We start from the raw sequence: 18,726 nt of genomic DNA, 5'->3' as shown, positions 1-18,726 counted from the left end.
AATTTAAGATTGGTCTTCATAACTACTAAGTTATGATCGCTATCTATATCTGCTCCTGGATAACTCCTACAGTCCTTCACTTGATTTTTAAATCTTTGCCTAACAAGTATGTAATCTAACTGATATCTCCCTAAATCACCTGGCATCTTCCACGTATAGCGCCTCCTAACGTGATGGTTGAATAAAGTATTCGCGACGGTTAAGTTATGTTTCTATTGCCTACTCCAAAAAAAACTGCTATTGCATCCACTTTACCCTCACCTTTTACTCCGTTGAAGTCTCCTAAAACTATTAGGTCTTACATTTAATTAATTAAGTATATTGGTGAAACAAACCAAGTATTTTTATCTTAAATTCATTTCTAAATAACCCCATAATTAAAAAGTATAGACATTATTATGATTGAGACCAACATGATCAAATTTTTGAACACTAAAATTTAGAAATTCGAAAAAGGTTGTTTAAGGTGTATGTTTAGAGCGAGGCGCTGTACGGGTGCGAAACATGGACAGTGGGCGCGGAGGAAAAGAAAAGGTTAGAAGTGTTCGAAATGTATTGTTACAGGCGACTGATGATGATACCGTGGATAGAGAAGGTTAGAAATGAAGAGGTATTAGAAAGAATAGCAGAACAGAGGAAGTCAATAAAAAACAATTGAGAGGTTAGTAGGACACCTTCTCAAGCATAAAGGTCTAATCAGAGACATATCATAGGCAGAAACGGGAGTTAGGAGGGATAGAGGTAAACCTAGCAATTAGTTAAGGATGTGGGTTGTTCTAGTTTTAGGGAAATGCGAAGATTAGCTCAGGATAGGAAAGAGTGGAGTTGCGTGTCCAACCAGTCTAAGGACTGACGACCTTATGATGATGATCACGAGATTTACAAAACATACGTTGCCGTCGTCAATTAGCGTTTTTCCCCTTTTTATCAGAAGTTTAGGTCATTGTCATAAAGGTAAACAATTAGATGCAATAAATTAAAAAAGCGTATTGCTTACGCTTACCTGTATTATTCCGGCTGCTTATTACGCAGAATAAATTTTAAAAAGCAGATTTAGCTACGTGTAAAATTAACCAAATAATAACAATTCGTAAAACCTATTTATAGAATATGCGAAAACAAGAACGTTTCTGATACGTTTCGCCTCAAACCAACGATGAAGTAAATATTATAAAATTTAAAATAAGGCGTCGTGTTACGGTTACGCAGAAATCCGAAACTGTTTCGAGTAAAAGTCACATACATTACAATTACTTTAATTGGTACAATAGTTTTACTTGTAAATCGCATATTATGTATTTTTTACAACAGTTTCGTGACTGACTGACAGAAGACCTAAGCATAGAAACATGGGCGAATGTGTGTTCCTTATGATGTACAGATCCACTTGTTAATTTGCAGAGGAAAATAAAATAAAATAAAATGCTGATATTTTAATATAAAATGTTAATTTGAAAATACACATAAACTTTTAGCAACAATTATTCTTAACGTTCACGTTCACACATAAACAGGAATACTAATTTGTGGATTTTGTTTTAGAATCGATTAATTCATCAGTTCCGTGAATGTCACGATAAGTAGCGCAGACAGTACAATCGATTTAACTGGATTAAGTCAACTAACTGTAACCGATTTAATCGATTTGATAGAATAAATAAGACAAAATTTCACCCTTATTGTGGTACACTTTCACCATATTCGTAGCGTGATGCCTCATCATAAGATAAAGATTTTAAACTTAAATGATAGTCTTCTAGTTAGAGATGTGCAAAATGGTTTTTTAGAAGTATTTAAATACAAAATGCAAATACTTTTTTGAATTGTTATTTCAAATGTAAAATAAAAAATAGATTTCCCTTGTGTATTTTAAATGCTTAATGCAAAATACGATTTTGTCGTATACCTATTTAATTTTCTACATTTAAGAAAACCTTGCAGGCATTTGTTCATTTTTTAAATATTAGAGTTTTTCTAGACTAATAGTTGTGTTTGCACATTGTAATAACAGAATGACATGGAATTCATAGTTTCTAATTAGTTTTTCTAAGAATTTTGGATTATGTGCATTTATTAGCACACCACAATATCTTGTAGTTTTTAGTTTTACACAGCTGACGTATATCAATTCGATATTGTTTTGGGGGCTGTTTTGTCGTAATTCATAGAATTTCGTAGTTTCTTTCTAAAGGTACGATAAGTGGTGATTTGGCAGGTGCTGATATCAATTTGGAACTTCAAAATTTCATGGAAAAATTTCGTTTCTAACGAAAAGTTTAACGGTTTGTTTATGTTAGTATTTCAGAAAATAACATTCTTCTGCCAACAAACAATTAATATTCCCCCGATAATCATAACCAAATGCATGAAAAATTACCATGAATTTGTATTGTATAATCATAAGGTTGAACAAATGTCATTTTCATTATTAAAACATGCTAGTAGACACAGCATACCAAATCAGACGTGCAATTACTACATTCGCTTCAAAAAAATCTTGTGACTTGCCGTATAAATACATAATTTTATGACATATTTAAATCTTTTTAACTACCGACCTTCGCTAACTAAACACAATACCATAATACGAGGGTGGATTGATAAGTTTCCGGCCTAACCAAGAGATGACGCCACTAGGCCTACCTTGAGGTGACATTCTATAGTACCATCCTTGGATAGCTTGTAGCTATAGTTTCAGCCCGATCTCCTTGCTAGTGTAGGTTTGACAGCACGCTGAACAAGACGCCTCTGTGGTTTTCGTAAAAATGGAAAAGCAGGAAAATCGTGCTGTCATCAAATACTTTTATTTGAAGGGGTTAACGCCGAAGGAAATTAAAAAAGAGATGGACTCAACACTGGGGACATCCTCCCCGTCATATTCAACCGTTAAGCAGTGGGTTTCCGAGTTTAAAAAGGGTCGTGTGAGCACCTCTGATGGGCCTCGCTCAGGACGCCCCGTTGAGGTCACAACTCCAGATATGATCGAAAAAATTCATCAAATAGTGCTGGGAGACCGCAGATTGAAAGTGCGTGAGATAGCTGAGACCTGTAAGATGTCATATGAACGTGTGCAACATATTTTGCACCAACATTTGCATATGGAAAAGCTCTGTGCAAGATGGGTGCCGCGTTTGCTAACAGTCGACCAAAAATTGATTCGAAAAAACATTTCTACCGCAAATTTGTCATTGTATAAGCGTAATCCAAGCGAATTTTTGCGTCGATTCGTAACCGTTGACGAAACGTGGGTCCACCACTACACTCCTGAAACCAAAGAACAGTCTAAACAGTGGATTGGACCAGGGGAACCAACTCCAAAGAAGGCAAAAACAATTTTTTCGGCGAACAAGGTTATGGCTACTGTTTTTTGGGATGCAAGAGGTATTATATACATTGATTACCTTGCAAAGGGTAATACTATCACTGGTCAATACTACGCAGACTTATTGCAACGTTTGAGCCACGAGGTGAAAATTAAACGACCTCATCTGGCGAAGAAAAAAATCTTGTTTCATCACGATAACGCACCAGCGCACACGTCAATCGTTGCGACGGCTAAAATCAACGATCTAAAGTTTGAATTGATGCCGCACCCTCCTTACTCTCCAGACCTAGCCCCGAGTGACTATTTTCTGTTCCCTAATCTCAAAAAATGGCTTGGCGGTAAGAGATTTGCGGACAATGAAGAAGTAATCGAAGCTGTAAATGGTTATTTTGAGGAGCTTGACGAATCAGTCTATAGAGATGGCATTAATAGACTGGAACACCGCTATGAGAAATGTATCAGCCTTGGAGGAGATTATGTTGAGAAATAAAAAAAAAAAATTTTTAAAAACCTTGTTTTTCTTGGTCAGGCCGGAAACTTATCAATCCACCCTCGTACTACAAGAGGATCATTAAAAAACGATCAATTTAAAGATTTTTAGCATTTAAAGATCGAAATCAAAGAAATCAATCGTTCTTGTTAAACTACATACTATCTTACATTTTCATTTTACTTATTCGTTTAAAGGTGTCATATTATGTAATTTTTATCAGGACAGATAAATTTATACAAGCTGCATTTACACTGCTATCAAGGAATCTCAATGATATCGGGTGCTTAATATGTATAAAGTCTCCCATTTTCACTGCATTTGAAATGCATAAAGAAGGTGAGTGGGAATCTTAAATATTTCAGTATGCACTTCCTCTTCTTCAGGATCTACTCGTTCCTTGACTTACCAACTAGAAGATTTTTATATTTATAATAAATTAGTATTAGTAGATAATGACGGGTACAGAATAACCGAGGACCCGGTAAAACCACTAGGGTTAATGGCTCATGCTTTCGTTCTGACAGATTTTCCTTTAAATACCACCTTCACGAATGTCCCAAGGCGTATTAAGTCCTATTCAAAAAGTGGTTTAAACACTAAGCCAGTAAAATTTTAATACTTGACGGATTTTCAATAAGAGGGTTGAGTTGAAACAGTTGAAACGAGAACATAATCCTAATCTACAAACACTAAAAGTCTGCAAAGTGACTAAATCATACTAATGATGACAGGTTATCGTTAATCAAACCTGATGTACCTACAAGCGACAGAAATTGTAACAGGTCGGTCGTACTAATGCATTCTAGTTCACGAGAAAAAGTAAACACAAGAACTATATCGAAATAACCACTATTAAATGTCAAAATGTTTCATATAGTACTAACAATTTAGTATAGTAATCAATCAGTAATATAACTTAGGACAAACGACCTATTCCAATTCAATCTTAATTACATTTTTTATTAGATAAGTTTCTTTTTGTTATATTTATTAAATTATTATTGCTGGTGTTAGTTTTTTATTTAGAAGCGTTCGAAATGTGGTGTTACCGGCGAATGATGAGGATACCCTGGATAGAGAAGGTTAGAAATGAAGAGATATTAGAAAGAATAGGAGAACAGAGGAAATCAATAAGAAATAGGCGAGATAGGTTGGTAGGACACCTTCTCAGGCATGATGGTGTAGTCAGAGACATATTAGAGGCAGAAATAGGAATTCTACCTATTAGATTACTGTTTGCAAATAGTTAATGCTGTGGGTTGTTCTAGCTTGAGGGAAATGCGAAGATTAGCTCAGGATAAGAAAGAGTGGAGGTGCGTGTCCAACCAGTCTTAGGACTGACGACCTTATGATGATGAAAATTATCTAGTACTACCGCATACCCAGCGTCATTATCTGGTACCGGATGTAAACTGGGTATCCGGCTCATCTCTAGTTTATATCCGAGAGTCTATTGCTAAAGAGACTACTCTATTTTTAAAAACACATTTATGGATACAAAAATCTGTGTCGGTAACTCAAAGAGAGACTAGACGTCAAGAAAGTAGACATCAACTCACACGTGTGATATTCTATTCTATTCATCCTTTTATGCAGTTTAAACGAAACAGCTTCTTCAAAAATTATATGAGACTGTACTAAACAATCAACTTTATGCATAACAATACTTTACGTTAGCATTAGTAGCAATTTTTATACTTTGCCAAAACATGATATTCGTCAACAACAGTAAGAAAATAAATACATCTGCTAATAGTTACTTAATGTCTATTTATTTTTTTTTTTGCTTAGGATATTTGAAGGACAATATCTACGCAAACAATCACGAATTGATCAACTATCTAAAGGTCAGACTTGGTCATTATTGTATGAAAATGTCATTTTGTTTTAGTTTTGTCAAAAACAGCCCAGTCACGCATTATTATTCCTTAAATTATGTTAATGTCTTTTAATAACTTTTCGTTGCATATATGTATAATTAAAACCACTTTCGTAGGATAAAAAGTATATGTCAAATGCATTTTTCAATTGAATAATCATCAAATGATTTTATTTAAATAGGTACCTATTGCAAAAAAGCTGTGACCAAATGTGAGACGTTAATTTAAGTTGACTTTTTAAAAAATTTATTTCAACCTCTTCAGCTAATGTTTACGTACCAGTTTTAATCAATTTATTACCCAAAACAGCTAGTTCCGTAGCTTTTGGTGTCGATAAATTAATTAAAATCCTGAATAAACAATACAAATATATAAATTTGAATGTTTGCTCGCATATAATTCATAATAAAAAAATTAACTTAACGACGCGACAGCAGGACTATTGGTTACTAAAAAACAAGAACATGTAGAAATATGTCAATGTGAAGGCGTTACAGGGTCAAACAAAAGCAGTAAAAACTGAAAATGGATTTGAATTCCAATTATAATATTCTGAAGGTATTCTACCATATTCAGAGTTCAAGAGCTTATTCAGTGCATGACGCTATTCACGTATTGTATACTGACAAATATTCTAATCTGATAATATTATTTTATCATTACTAATAATATGCAAAAATCTATTACTTTAACTTACATATAAGAATGCAATGATAATTTGTAAGGTATCTCTTCTTCTATGACTAATACATACTTTCCGGATTATCTAAATATTAAGACGTCTGGGATGGAATCTTTAGGTTACTATGATTCAAATGTGAGTGCCAGCCTAAGGGGTTCAGTGGTATGCACTAGGTTAGATTATGTTACGAAAGGTTTTCCTATGTTTGATACGTGTAAGGTGCTATTTGCCACAAGTTTAAATTAGGCTACGGTGAAGGAGGATTTAATGATTGACAAGGATTTAGGCTGGATTATGTTGAGAAGGACTTTCCTGATTAACATAAGTGCATGCGCCAATGCCTTAAGTTGGATTACAGTGTAGGTATAGGGAATCACTACGATTAAGATGTGCGCCATCAACAACTTTACCAACCCGTCCAAACTTAAACGGGTTCGACTAGAGTATAATATAATCTATAACTGATTATAGTCTAGGTAATGATATAATTGATTTTATTATGGGTGGCAGGACTAAAGGTTTACAATAATCAAATAAATCATTGGCAAATATTTAACTGCAAATCTCATAATCATTATAAATACAATATAAGCAGTGTAGATCCCTATTTAATAATAATCTATAACCAAGAAATTCGAAACACTTTGTATATAATGAAAGAAAGACGCATTAACTGATGATAAATGTATTTATACATGACTTCACGTATTAACTAATTACCATTAAATGGTCTGATTTATGAAGAGTTACATATAATTGAAGAGTTGAATTTACGTTATTAAAGAGTAATAGAAAGAAATGTAACTTGAAGTATAAACAGTGCGAATAAAAATATTTCATAAGATAAAAATAAATAATGAAACAGAAGGACTTTTGCCGATTGTTTTTACTCAAATACAAGAAAAATGTACTACGAAAAAAACGTAAAACAGTTCCAACATGAAAAAATATTAATTTGATAATTTTTATGTTTTATCTGAAGCTTATTCCGTCGATATAGGACATCTAAATAAAGAGTTTCCAGTTCTGGCATTTGGTCTCTAAATTTAACCTAAAAAAAAATTTCTTCCCGGAGTTTCAGGAATAGTCCTGAATTTTTCTGTTGCCGAACAAATTATGATGCGACTCGTAATTATAGTTTTACTTACCTACTATGATNTCTAAATAAAGAGTTTCCAGTTCTGGCATTTGGTCTCTAAATTTAACCTAAAAAAAAATTTCTTCCCGGAGTTTCAGGAATAGTCCTGAATTTTTCTGTTGCCGAACAAATTATGATGCGACTCGTAATTATAGTTTTACTTACCTACTATGATTATGGTTAATTAATTTTTGTCTTTCGTTTACTTTTAATCTTACTACCAAAATTAAATAAAATTACTTGGTTTTCATGATATTTTTATTTTAGAGAAAATTTGTTGTATTTCGAATTGAAATTTAAAACAAAAGTCCCGAATACCTTTTCGATCCTGGAATTGGAAACCTTAATCTAAATCAATGACATTGTTCATTAAGAAATTTTCTTTTCATTAATCTGATTTTTAAATAAATATGAGTAATTTAGGTTACGGTACGAAAAGGTTTCCTTGATTGCTATGCACCATAGCCGATCAAATTCATCAGTCCTTTAAACGGATTGAACCAGTATACGTACACATTGTCTAATTCAGTGTCATGTAAACAGCTCCAATTCCTTGTTTTAATTGTGTACAGAGATTTTGTCTAATTTTCATTCTGAATATAAATAAGCGATAGGAGTATTTACAAAGTGGAAAGCAAATATCGACTTTGGATAGAAATTTAAATAGTACGCAAACATTTCAACAAACTACACTAATTATTATTGTAAGTACAGCTAACTAGCATCTGTGATGAATATGATATGTGGTTAGGAATCATAAATCAACTCGTCTGTCTGCTGTCCGACTAATGTGATTTTACATGGACCGTATACAATTTTACATTAACATCATTAGAATTTCTGATAGATTCTACCTATGTTATTGACTTTGACGTGTTATCAAATGCATTTCCCAAGAAAACATCTTTTTACTTGAAGCCTTCATAGCACAAGAACAAGTCAAAATCCATTATGGCGATTTTCTCATTTTTTAAATTCAGATTTGGAATTTAAAATGGAAGAGGAGGCATTATAAACGGCGTTGAAGCATAACATTTCAGAAAGGCGCTTTTAAAATTAAAAATTTTAATTCGGGTTTTAAAAGAGCTTTCTAATAAATCGAATTTACTTCCTTTTCTACTAATAGTAACTACTTGCGTGTTAGTTTTTATAAAGTTACTGAGATATATAGTATCACATGCTGATATATTTTCCCAAAAAACGATAGACTACCTACCTTAAATATGTGTCTATGTAATGGTCTACAAGTACTTAAGAACTTAATATAAAAAACGTATCCATTGCAACAAAGTTGAAATACGGTCGTATTCTAATATTCATTCGTGACATTGACAGAAGTAAAAAACATGCGAATTGTAACTATTGATTTGATGTTACAAATTAAATTAGCATTGATCAAGTGTAATTAGCGCACTGTTGCATTTTCACGTCTATAAAAATTAATGCAAAAACAGAATTGATGGTAATTAACAGTACATTTTACAATTAACAAAGCCACTGGAAAATTTCTAATTTCTAATGACTATTGAAATTATTTCTTCAAATATTGCGTAACTAAACCAAACAAGATAAATCACGGTTTCCATTCTATTTCTTAATTGATTTCCATAGTGCTCTTTATATAGTATTACTCTATTTAGTATATCCCCAATTCTAACCTTTTCTACCCACGGTATTTTCACTAATCGCCCACGCTTCGCACCCGTCCAGATCATTTCTTTAATTGATAGGATTTGACAGTGTTTTACCTATGTTCGTCTATAGCCCTTTTTCCATTTTTACTACTATCTTATACACATGTATTTGGGATAAATCGTCGACTTCTTCTATAGTATGCAACATCAAAATAGTATAGTATTGTAGCGAAGTTTTCCGGTCTTAAAAGCCGTGGTCCAGTAGAATTACTTATGCATGTTCACCGCAGTTGTGAACGAAACGTCAGGAAGTAATTCCAATGGACCACGGCTTTTAAGACCGGAAAACTTCGCTACATAAATATAGATGTTAGGCACCAAAGGCGAGGGCGGCATACCTTCGGGAGATAGTTCCGTATTTTCTTCCTGAGGGCCGTATACAATTTTCCATCATACCTTTGTATGGAAAGTACGATTTTCCTTGATTTTATAGACAAAAAAGTGTAACATAACCTACCCGGTAGGTAACGAAAAATTCTTTCCTAATAAGGAGTGCATGCGATTTTTTACTTGGGGGTAAATATTGGGCTCTCATTCTTAAACTCAAGGCCAAATATTATACTTTGGGTAGGGGCATGGATGTATGGTAGAAAATATATTTTTAATTTATGTATAGTCATATATCTGGCACTATCAACTAACTTGTCGATTGTTTGTAAAAATTTACGAATCAGCAGCCAGTCGAACGAACATTTCGGATTTCTACGACACAAATTCAATAAGACCTGCTCCCACGCATGTGAAGGTCCATGAAATTTTGAACTGGCTATACTAACTAGGTAGGGATGAGTTACAAAGATAAAAGAGTGATACTTACAAAAAATACTAGTATGCAAGGGAAGAAAAGGTAGGGAAAGAGCGAATATAAAGATAGGAGACGGAAAATTAGAAGAAGTGGCTGATTTTAGATATCTAGGAAGTCAGATAAATCAGGACGGAAGGAGTAGTAGGGATGTAAAGCAGAGGATAGCGCAGGGTTGTGTCGCCTTTAATAAAAAGAAGTCACTTCTATGCTCCCGAACGGTTAATTTAGAAATTCGAAAAAGGTTGTTAAAGGTGTATGTTTGGAGCGCGGCGTTGTACAGGTGTGAAACATGGACGGTGGGCGCGGCGGAATAGAAAATGTTAGAAGCTTTCGAAATGTGGTGTTATAGGCGAATGATGAGGATAACATGGGTAGAAACGGTTAGAAATGAAGAGGTATTAGAAAGAATGGGAGAACAGACGACTCTATGGAAGTCAATAAGAAATTGGCGAGATAGGTTAGTAGGACACCTTCTCAGGCATGAATGTCTAGTCAGAGACATATTAGAGGCAGAAGCAGGAGTTAGGAGGGGTAGAGGTAGACCTAGGTTAGATAACTGTTAGCAAATAGTTAAGGATAACGGTTGTTCTAGTTTTAGGGAAATGCGAAGTTTAGGTCAGAATAGGAAAGAGTGGAGGTACGTGTCCAACCAGTCTAAGGATTGAAGATCTTATGACGATGATGATACCAACTCGTCTTTTTATCTTTATTATTTTAATGTATAATACCTTTCCGTTGTAGAAATTTAATTCTCCTACATTTATTATACAAATTTACTGGCTACGAGAAATTATAAATATGTACATACCTATGTACAACCTTTACTTTATATTGTTAGGTTGACATTTTATGAATAAAATCCTCAACAAAAGCACTTTATTGTATTCCGCAATGTTGTTACATTGATACAATAAAACAAAATGATGTCTCTTATTACTTCAACATGAACAATAGCACCATCTTGTTTATGTTGGAATTGTTTTGTTTATGGAAAAGGCAAACAACGGTACATTTACTTAACCCTGATAGGTACACTCGTGTCAATGTGAAAATGAAATTGCGGTGAGATATAGGTACCTATACCTAATAACATCAGCTGTTTAACGCTCATAATGTAACATACAACGCAAACAATAAAAGTTACAAAACACGTCAAGTAAGATGTGCTAATATTTTTAAAATAAACCAGGTTTTGAAGTACATCTAAGTTTAACAAGAGAAAACACATATAGATGCACCTTAGTACCACAATGCCGAAAAGCTCTTTATAAATTCAATTAAACCCACTGTAATTATCGATAGATGTAAATTAGCATTAACGCATCACTAATGAGATTAATAGATTAACACCTTACTTTTTAATTTTAATAAAGTTACCCGGTTAGGATAAATAAAATGCCATTGATGTTACGTGTAAAAATTAATAATTATAGTATTATTTTTAGTTCCTAATTAGTTAGCCCTGGAGTATGGTGAATATCATAAGCGGTGTACTAGTCAAAGAAACTAATTCAAATTATAACCTAATCGAAGATGTAGCGACAATGTTGAAACTAGACATGACCGAATACCCAGGAACAGGAATTGACCCTGCAAGATAAGTGCGCAGTTTTCGTTGATTTTTCTTTGTGGTCGAATTACTTGACCTATCGTCCGGCACCCTACTAGACCGGATCTAAAAGGGTACCCGCCCCATGTTTACTTTAAACTATCGTTGCACTCGTGTATTCTCATTTACAGTATAGCTAATTTTCAGCTATCCCAATTGCAAGTCTATGTCAATGATTAAGTAAATCAAAAGTATCTGTTTTTCGCTGAAGAGTCTCAGAATTAATGTATATTTTTATCATATTATTTAACAATAAATTATTATTTAACGCAATTAAAAGATATTTCTCGTATTTATAAAAAAGAATGAACTTATACCCGGGAATCAATAGTACCCCCATGGTCGTCTTATTTAACAACATTTTCGGTTCCAGAAATTCAAAAATATTTCAAGTGGGTTTTGTATTGAAAAGGTTCGAAGAAAAACTAACAAGTGCAATAAAAAAAATAATAGCAAAATAACGAAATGTTCATTAACAAAAAAGTTTTTACTTAAAAACAAAAAAGCAATAAACACGTGGAGTAATTGCCTTTTTTGTAATGCAAATTTTTTTTATCTCTTGTAATTATATACCAAATGACATGTGTATGTACATGAAATCCTTGACTTGTAAAATTGTTTAAACGATTTTTTGAATATATCGAAAAAACAAAGGCGCTTTGAAATTTGATTTTTTTTTTGCATAGACATTGTTTAAAATCGCATCTATCTGAATAAAAATAAATCCATCACATTCGTCATTCTAATGGTATCGCTAATGTACAATCTGCATCAGAACTTTTAATTTTAGTTTTTGAATGTGTTGCTTTATCGTCTGTAGAATGAAAATTATTTTCGACAGAACAAAATTCTGTTAATGAGACGTGTAGACGAACGTTTTTATTTTAAGTTAATGTTTATACAAATTGAGGTAGGAATTCATTGGCTTTGACAAAAAAATATTTATATTTTAACTTTATAATTTCTCTTAAACTTACCAGGCGATGATTATGCAGTAGGCAACCTGCTAATTATCTTAGGCCATCGTATAATGTAAAATAACTCACAAACTAAACCTTCGCTTATAGAAACGAAAATTCATTAGCCTTAAAAGTCGATATTTTGAATTCTTGGAGTGGAATCGGTGCAAAAATTAATTTGAAGATGGTGTTATTGAAGACTATCAAAGTGATGAGATGATAAAAATCTTGAACCGTTGAATAGTTTCATTAGATAGAGTTATAAGCGTTATAAATGTAGCAATCCAGTAACAAGAAGAAAGTGATGTTGACATTACAAAAGGATCAAGACAAAAATCATTATGCAAAAAGTAAATCATTCCCAGAAACAAACAAAAATTTCGGTAATGTCTAGATGATGCCCCCCACTCCCTTCGTGGGATCGAAATAGGAGGTCTCCCCTACTACTGTACCATAAAAAGTTCGTGGCGATCTCACCCCCATAAAAAGTTTTGGGGGTTAGATGGGGGTGGGGGTAAAAGGGATTGAAAGAGGGTAGGGGAGATAGAAAGAGGGTGGTCACCTGAGTAAAACCACATAAAAAAATTATTTTCAAGAGAGTGGAGGTGGGGTATCGAAAGAGGGTGGTCACTTGAACAAAACCCGATAACCTAACCTAACCTACCCTATTGATAAAGATATATAAATAATGTTTTATATAACTTTATCAATATTTTTATGTATTTTTCCCTTAGTTTTACCTTTGAATATTGTTTAAGAATGACTATATAAATATTTACATGCCTAAAAATGTATAAAAATTGGCATATTTATTAACTTTGAACCTCTATAATTTTTTGTGGGGGTGAGACCGCCACGAACTTTTTATAGTACAGTGGTGGGGGAGACCTCCTCTTTCGATTCTCCCCACCTTCTTATTTCTTTATCCCTATTGGCGGACTAAGCACATATTTTATTAATTACCCCACACTACATACCTATAGTACAAAACAACAGATCAGGTTAAAAACCTTAATTATTCTTTCATTGCAGAAACACCTTTTTTTAAATAAAATTATGAATTTGAATCAGTACGACTTATACGATTAGAGAGGGTGCATTTAAAATTATATTTTAGCAAGGACAAAAAAAGCGAATCAAACATTTTTAACCCTCGTTATCACTTCTGGTCTAAATCTTATCATCATCCCACGTTCATATGTCCAGCATTTCGTTATGACTTACATAATTTTTGCCGAAAACACATTTGTTTTTGTTATGATGTCTGGACATTAATAGTCAATAAAAAGTGATTTGCAATGCAGTCGCCTAGCGAAGAGAAAAACAAAACCAACTACTTTAATTAATTATGCAAGTCAACAACTTTAACAATCACGCATAAATTTATTTTTCTACAGTGCGACTGTATAAATTTTAATAAAAATACTTCAATTTTTCAAAAACACAAAGATTACACTTAGAAACTACCGAAATATTCAAAAATTTAATTTCGTTTTCGCCTTGGTAAGTGTATATAAAAAATTAAAATTAAATTTTAAGAAATATGTGAGCCAAAATAGTGCTGTAGAATGTTATCGAATTCAACCTAATATGCTTATATTGGTGATTAATGAAAACATGATTATCCTAAAAATAGTTAATCCAAACAAAGGCTGAATAAAATTTTCTTTTCAGAATTTTAGAAACCTTCAATTTAAAATATCTAAAAAGACGCTACAATGCTGAATCGGCATAGCTAATATACATTTGCCCTATTAACACTTTACAAGAAAGTGTTAAGTTAATTTTAAGTTTAAGTTAATTTAAAATTATTACATCAATTATTTACAATGACACCTTCAAAACAAGCATCTTTTTATTATTAAAATTCATTAGTCATTTTATTGACATACATCTATCTAATCTGTATCAGTAATTTACTGAAAACCACTAAATTCCATAACTTTATATCTCTTCGAATGACGATATTTACGAGACGAGTGTAACAAGATATAATTCGATAATTCGTATGAGAAAGGTACTTCTTGTTTTCATTGTTTTAGAAATTGATAATAAATCACTGCATAATTATTTAAAAGTGAATCGGAATTGTTGCTTTTTCCTTTATCTGAACTAAATAATAAAAAAGAATGAACTTATACCCGGGAATCAATAGTACCCCCATGGTCGTCTTATTTAACAACATTTTCGGTTCCAGAAATTCAAAAATATTTCAAGTGGGTTTTGTATTGAAAAGGTTCGAAGAAAAACTAACAAGTGCAATAAAAAAAATAATAGCAAAATAACGAAATGTTCATTAACAAAAAAGTTTTTACTTAAAAACAAAAAAGCAATAAACACGTGGAGTAATTGCCTTTTTTGTAATGCAAATTTTTTTTATCTCTTGTAATTATATACCAAATGACATGTGTATGTACATGAAATCCTTGACTTGTAAAATTGTTTAAACGATTTTTTGAATATATCGAAAAAACAAAGGCGCTTTGAAATTTGATTTTTTTTTTGCATAGACATTGTTTAAAATCGCATCTATCTGAATAAAAATAAATCCATCACATTCGTCATTCTAATGGTATCGCTAATGTACAATCTGCATCAGAACTTTTAATTTTAGTTTTTGAATGTGTTGCTTTATCGTCTGTAGAATGAAAATTATTTTCGACAGAACAAAATTCTGTTAATGAGACGTGTAGACGAACGTTTTTATTTTAAGTTAATGTTTATACAAATTGAGGTAGGAATTCATTGGCTTTGACAAAAAAATATTTATATTTTAACTTTATAATTTCTCTTAAACTTACCAGGCGATGATTATGCAGTAGGCAACCTGCTAATTATCTTAGGCCATCGTATAATGTAAAATAACTCACAAACTAAACCTTCGCTTATAGAAACGAAAATTCATTAGCCTTAAAAGTCGATATTTTGAATTCTTGGAGTGGAATCGGTGCAAAAATTAATTTGAAGATGGTGTTATTGAAGACTATCAAAGTGATGAGATGATAAAAATCTTGAACCGTTGAATAGTTTCATTAGATAGAGTTATAAGCGTTATANTTTAATTTTTTAATATTAAACTGATAAAAAGGAAGACTTACCTTTCTTCTGTCCTCTGGGGGCACGCTAGCATGAGACCTGTTCCTGAAAATGTCCATCACTTTAGTCATAGGGCTACGACTAGTCGAAGCAGCAGTGACAGTATGGTAGTACTGGGTATGCGAGTCACCATCGCGCACGGGGTGAGCTGACCCATCTCTGGGTGTTCTTTTAGGATGCATGAAACCGGTATGCTGTAACAATAAAGGGAAAAAAATTTTTAGCAAGTTCAATAATCGTATTATGTGTAGAGATTTTGAATAAAAAATTTAAAACTAAATTAACAGTAAAAATATGAAATTATTAGATACATATAATTACAATACTCATGCATCTTTATGTACCTAATAATAATAAATTTTGATAACTCGTCCATATAACAAGAAAAATTAAATAAGTTTGTGATGCGAATGAATGAAAAAAGTTTGAAGTAGTATCTGGCAAGTACACAACCTATTTTTGGCTTCAATTAAACATTTTTAGTCGTTAATAAATGAGCAAGTAATAAATTACGTCAGTAACAACAAACAAAGCAACCTAATGCATGTGCTACTCCCAAGAAGCTTTTTATTAAAAAAAAAAACTATTTTTGCATACTTATTCATTTTCTTTTGTTTCAAAATTGTTCAAGGAACAATTATGAACAATAAATGAATGATTCAGGAAAACTTTAAACAGTAAAACTTATCAAAAGCTGGTTAAGAATATGAGCAAAAAATTATTACTTTCTTAGAAAACACTACAAAATGAATTAAAAAACAACTGACCTTAGGAACGGCTTATGCTGAACAATAAAAAACATCGATTTAAACTACATTCGCTAACTAACGCTAACAGCATATTATAACCTTTTTTAAGGTCGTAAATAGGAAAACTAAATATTAAAAATATACTTTTTTACCTGGTATTGACAGAATGTAACAAAATAGCAAAAAAAATTATCTTAGTAAGTTGTTACTATTGACGCACAAACTAAGTTTTTATCAAATAATGTTTAAGAAAATGAGCGCATAAGATAATCAAGGGTTTATCAAAATTCAGAAAAACAAACTTTATATTACTTTCATATTAATCTTATTTTCACTTTGTAGGCAACTTTATAAACGCTGCTGTATGACATTAACATCTAACTGTAAAGGCAAACAATGCTAAATTTCTGGGAATGATAATTTTATTACTCACCAGCATGGCACTCTTCATCGTGGCCATAAAGGCACTTGCCTTTTTCTTGCTCGCATCAGAATTTGATCTGCTTCGAAAGGCATCAAACATACCCCCTTTTTTCGGACTTTCATCGCCCGATTTTCGTCTTTCGGCGGAACTTGATCGAGACGTTGAGCCACTTCTACTGCCACTACTAGAACAAAAAAAGATCTGTTACAATTTTTGATTTTTATGTCAAATTTCTTAATATGAATAACTGAAAAACTTTTCTTAATTTTACTTTACATATTCCCTAGATTCTAACGCCACAACCTGTTCATCAATATGTCAGTAAATAGTAACAACCTTTAATTATACGCTCTTGATACTAACTCATCTTCAGTTGCATATTACACAATAAAAAATTGATAAAATTATTTTCATACATTATCATAGGGTATTCAAACTTTTTTAAGTACAGGAGGAAGGAACGAAGAAAATCAAATGGGTGATAATAATTATTAATAGTTTTTACGTTATCAATTAGAGAGGTGGATAGGCGATTTTTAGGAAAAAAATAAACATTCTACTTTAACTTACTTACGAAGTAAAATTTCAATGACACCTCCTTTATAAAACTGACCAAGCATTATCAATATTGATACGCACAAAGCCAACTATTCAATATAATAAAAACTATTCGCCGATGCAATGCAATAATAATACGTAAACTACGTGACCGTCACAGAAAACGCCTGGCAACTTAACTATGTCTATAATACGCCTACAAATGTTATGAATTCTTAGCTTTCGATAACCATATTCCTCGTTTTAGCATGTTTATTTATTAAGTATAATGTTAAATCGTCTCAATTTTGTTAAACACGGCCGTGACTTGTTTGCACAACACGAAAAGTTTCTACCGTTCTGTTTTCATTCATTATTGCTTCTGTATAATAATTATTATTATTACCATCATCATTTCAAGAGATGCAGGTGTTTAGCAACGTTCTCAAATTATTCAAAAAATTAGACGTACACTCACTCTCATTAGCTAACGATAAATCGCGCGGCTTTCAATCTGGTTAGTCTACGTGAGTACAGGAGAGGCTTGTTATTATGAAATGCAAAAATCGCATCGATAAAAGTGAAAGAAAAGTATTCGCACTTCAATTATCCTTTTTTGCTGATGTTCTGTTTCGTAACAAATACTTGACTTCGAAGTTTCGATCTTTCTCCTTATAAATTAATTAAGGTAATTTTGTCTGCGAAAGTTGCAACATTATTCGATTTGCTTGCTTATTACATGCCCATTCACTTATTAATGAACTACGATTGTCAAGTTTGTAAGAAGAGAAAAGTACCTTATATAAAAAATATAAGTATGCAGGCGTCAGTGGACGTATTACATTTGTATCAATAATTATGTTCTCAGCACGAATAAAAGAACATTTGATTCATGATGGGTAGAGACTTAATCATTCCAGTGTAAGTACATATACCGATCTCATCAGCATTTCCTTTCCTAGCTAGTTAATATTACACATATACATTTTTATGAGAAAATCGAATTAGTAGATACATGTGTACAGTTCAGCTTATGTGGCCATGAAAAAGAATTAATGTTTGCTCAACTTGTTAATAAGGTATTTCGAAAAATATGAACAAAATTGAAACGGCTGTATTAACTACATAGGGGTGGTTTAAAAAATATGTTCGCAAATAAGGGGAAGGGGGTATTATTCAGCGTGACGAGGTAGGGCAAGGGGGAGGGGGCCTAAGGAAATGTGACGTTCACAGTTCATCTATTTTATTTTAATTTTTTTCTTAACTTGACAGTTCTTACAATTTTTCATTAATATGTCATCCTCAAGTACTAAAAAGATACATAAACAATGGACA

General features: G+C 32.4%; 1 protein-coding gene across 2 annotated transcripts in view; it reads right to left on the bottom strand.

Annotated features, from left to right (window-relative positions):
* Nucleotides 1-18,726, bottom strand: part of LOC108733709 (5'-AMP-activated protein kinase subunit gamma-2) — a 146,447-nt gene that overhangs the window by 99,439 nt on the left and 28,282 nt on the right. Inside the window, exons 4-5 of one of the 2 annotated variants that reach the window (XM_025974119.1) lie at nt 16,864-17,038; nt 15,684-15,875 (exon numbers count right to left, since the gene is read on the bottom strand). In XM_025974119.1, coding sequence (XP_025829904.1) covers nt 15,684-15,875; nt 16,864-17,038 — 367 coding nt within the window. The remainder of the gene's footprint in view (nt 1-15,683; nt 15,876-16,863; nt 17,039-18,726) is intronic. The other variant, XM_025974120.1, reaches the window with a different exon arrangement.

Source organism: Agrilus planipennis, unplaced genomic scaffold (assembly GCF_000699045.2).
Source record: "Agrilus planipennis isolate EAB-ADULT unplaced genomic scaffold, Apla_2.0 scaffold78, whole genome shotgun sequence".
Lineage (NCBI taxonomy): Eukaryota > Metazoa > Arthropoda > Insecta > Coleoptera > Buprestidae > Agrilus > Agrilus planipennis.
This window is presented reverse-complemented; position numbering and strand designations above follow the sequence as displayed.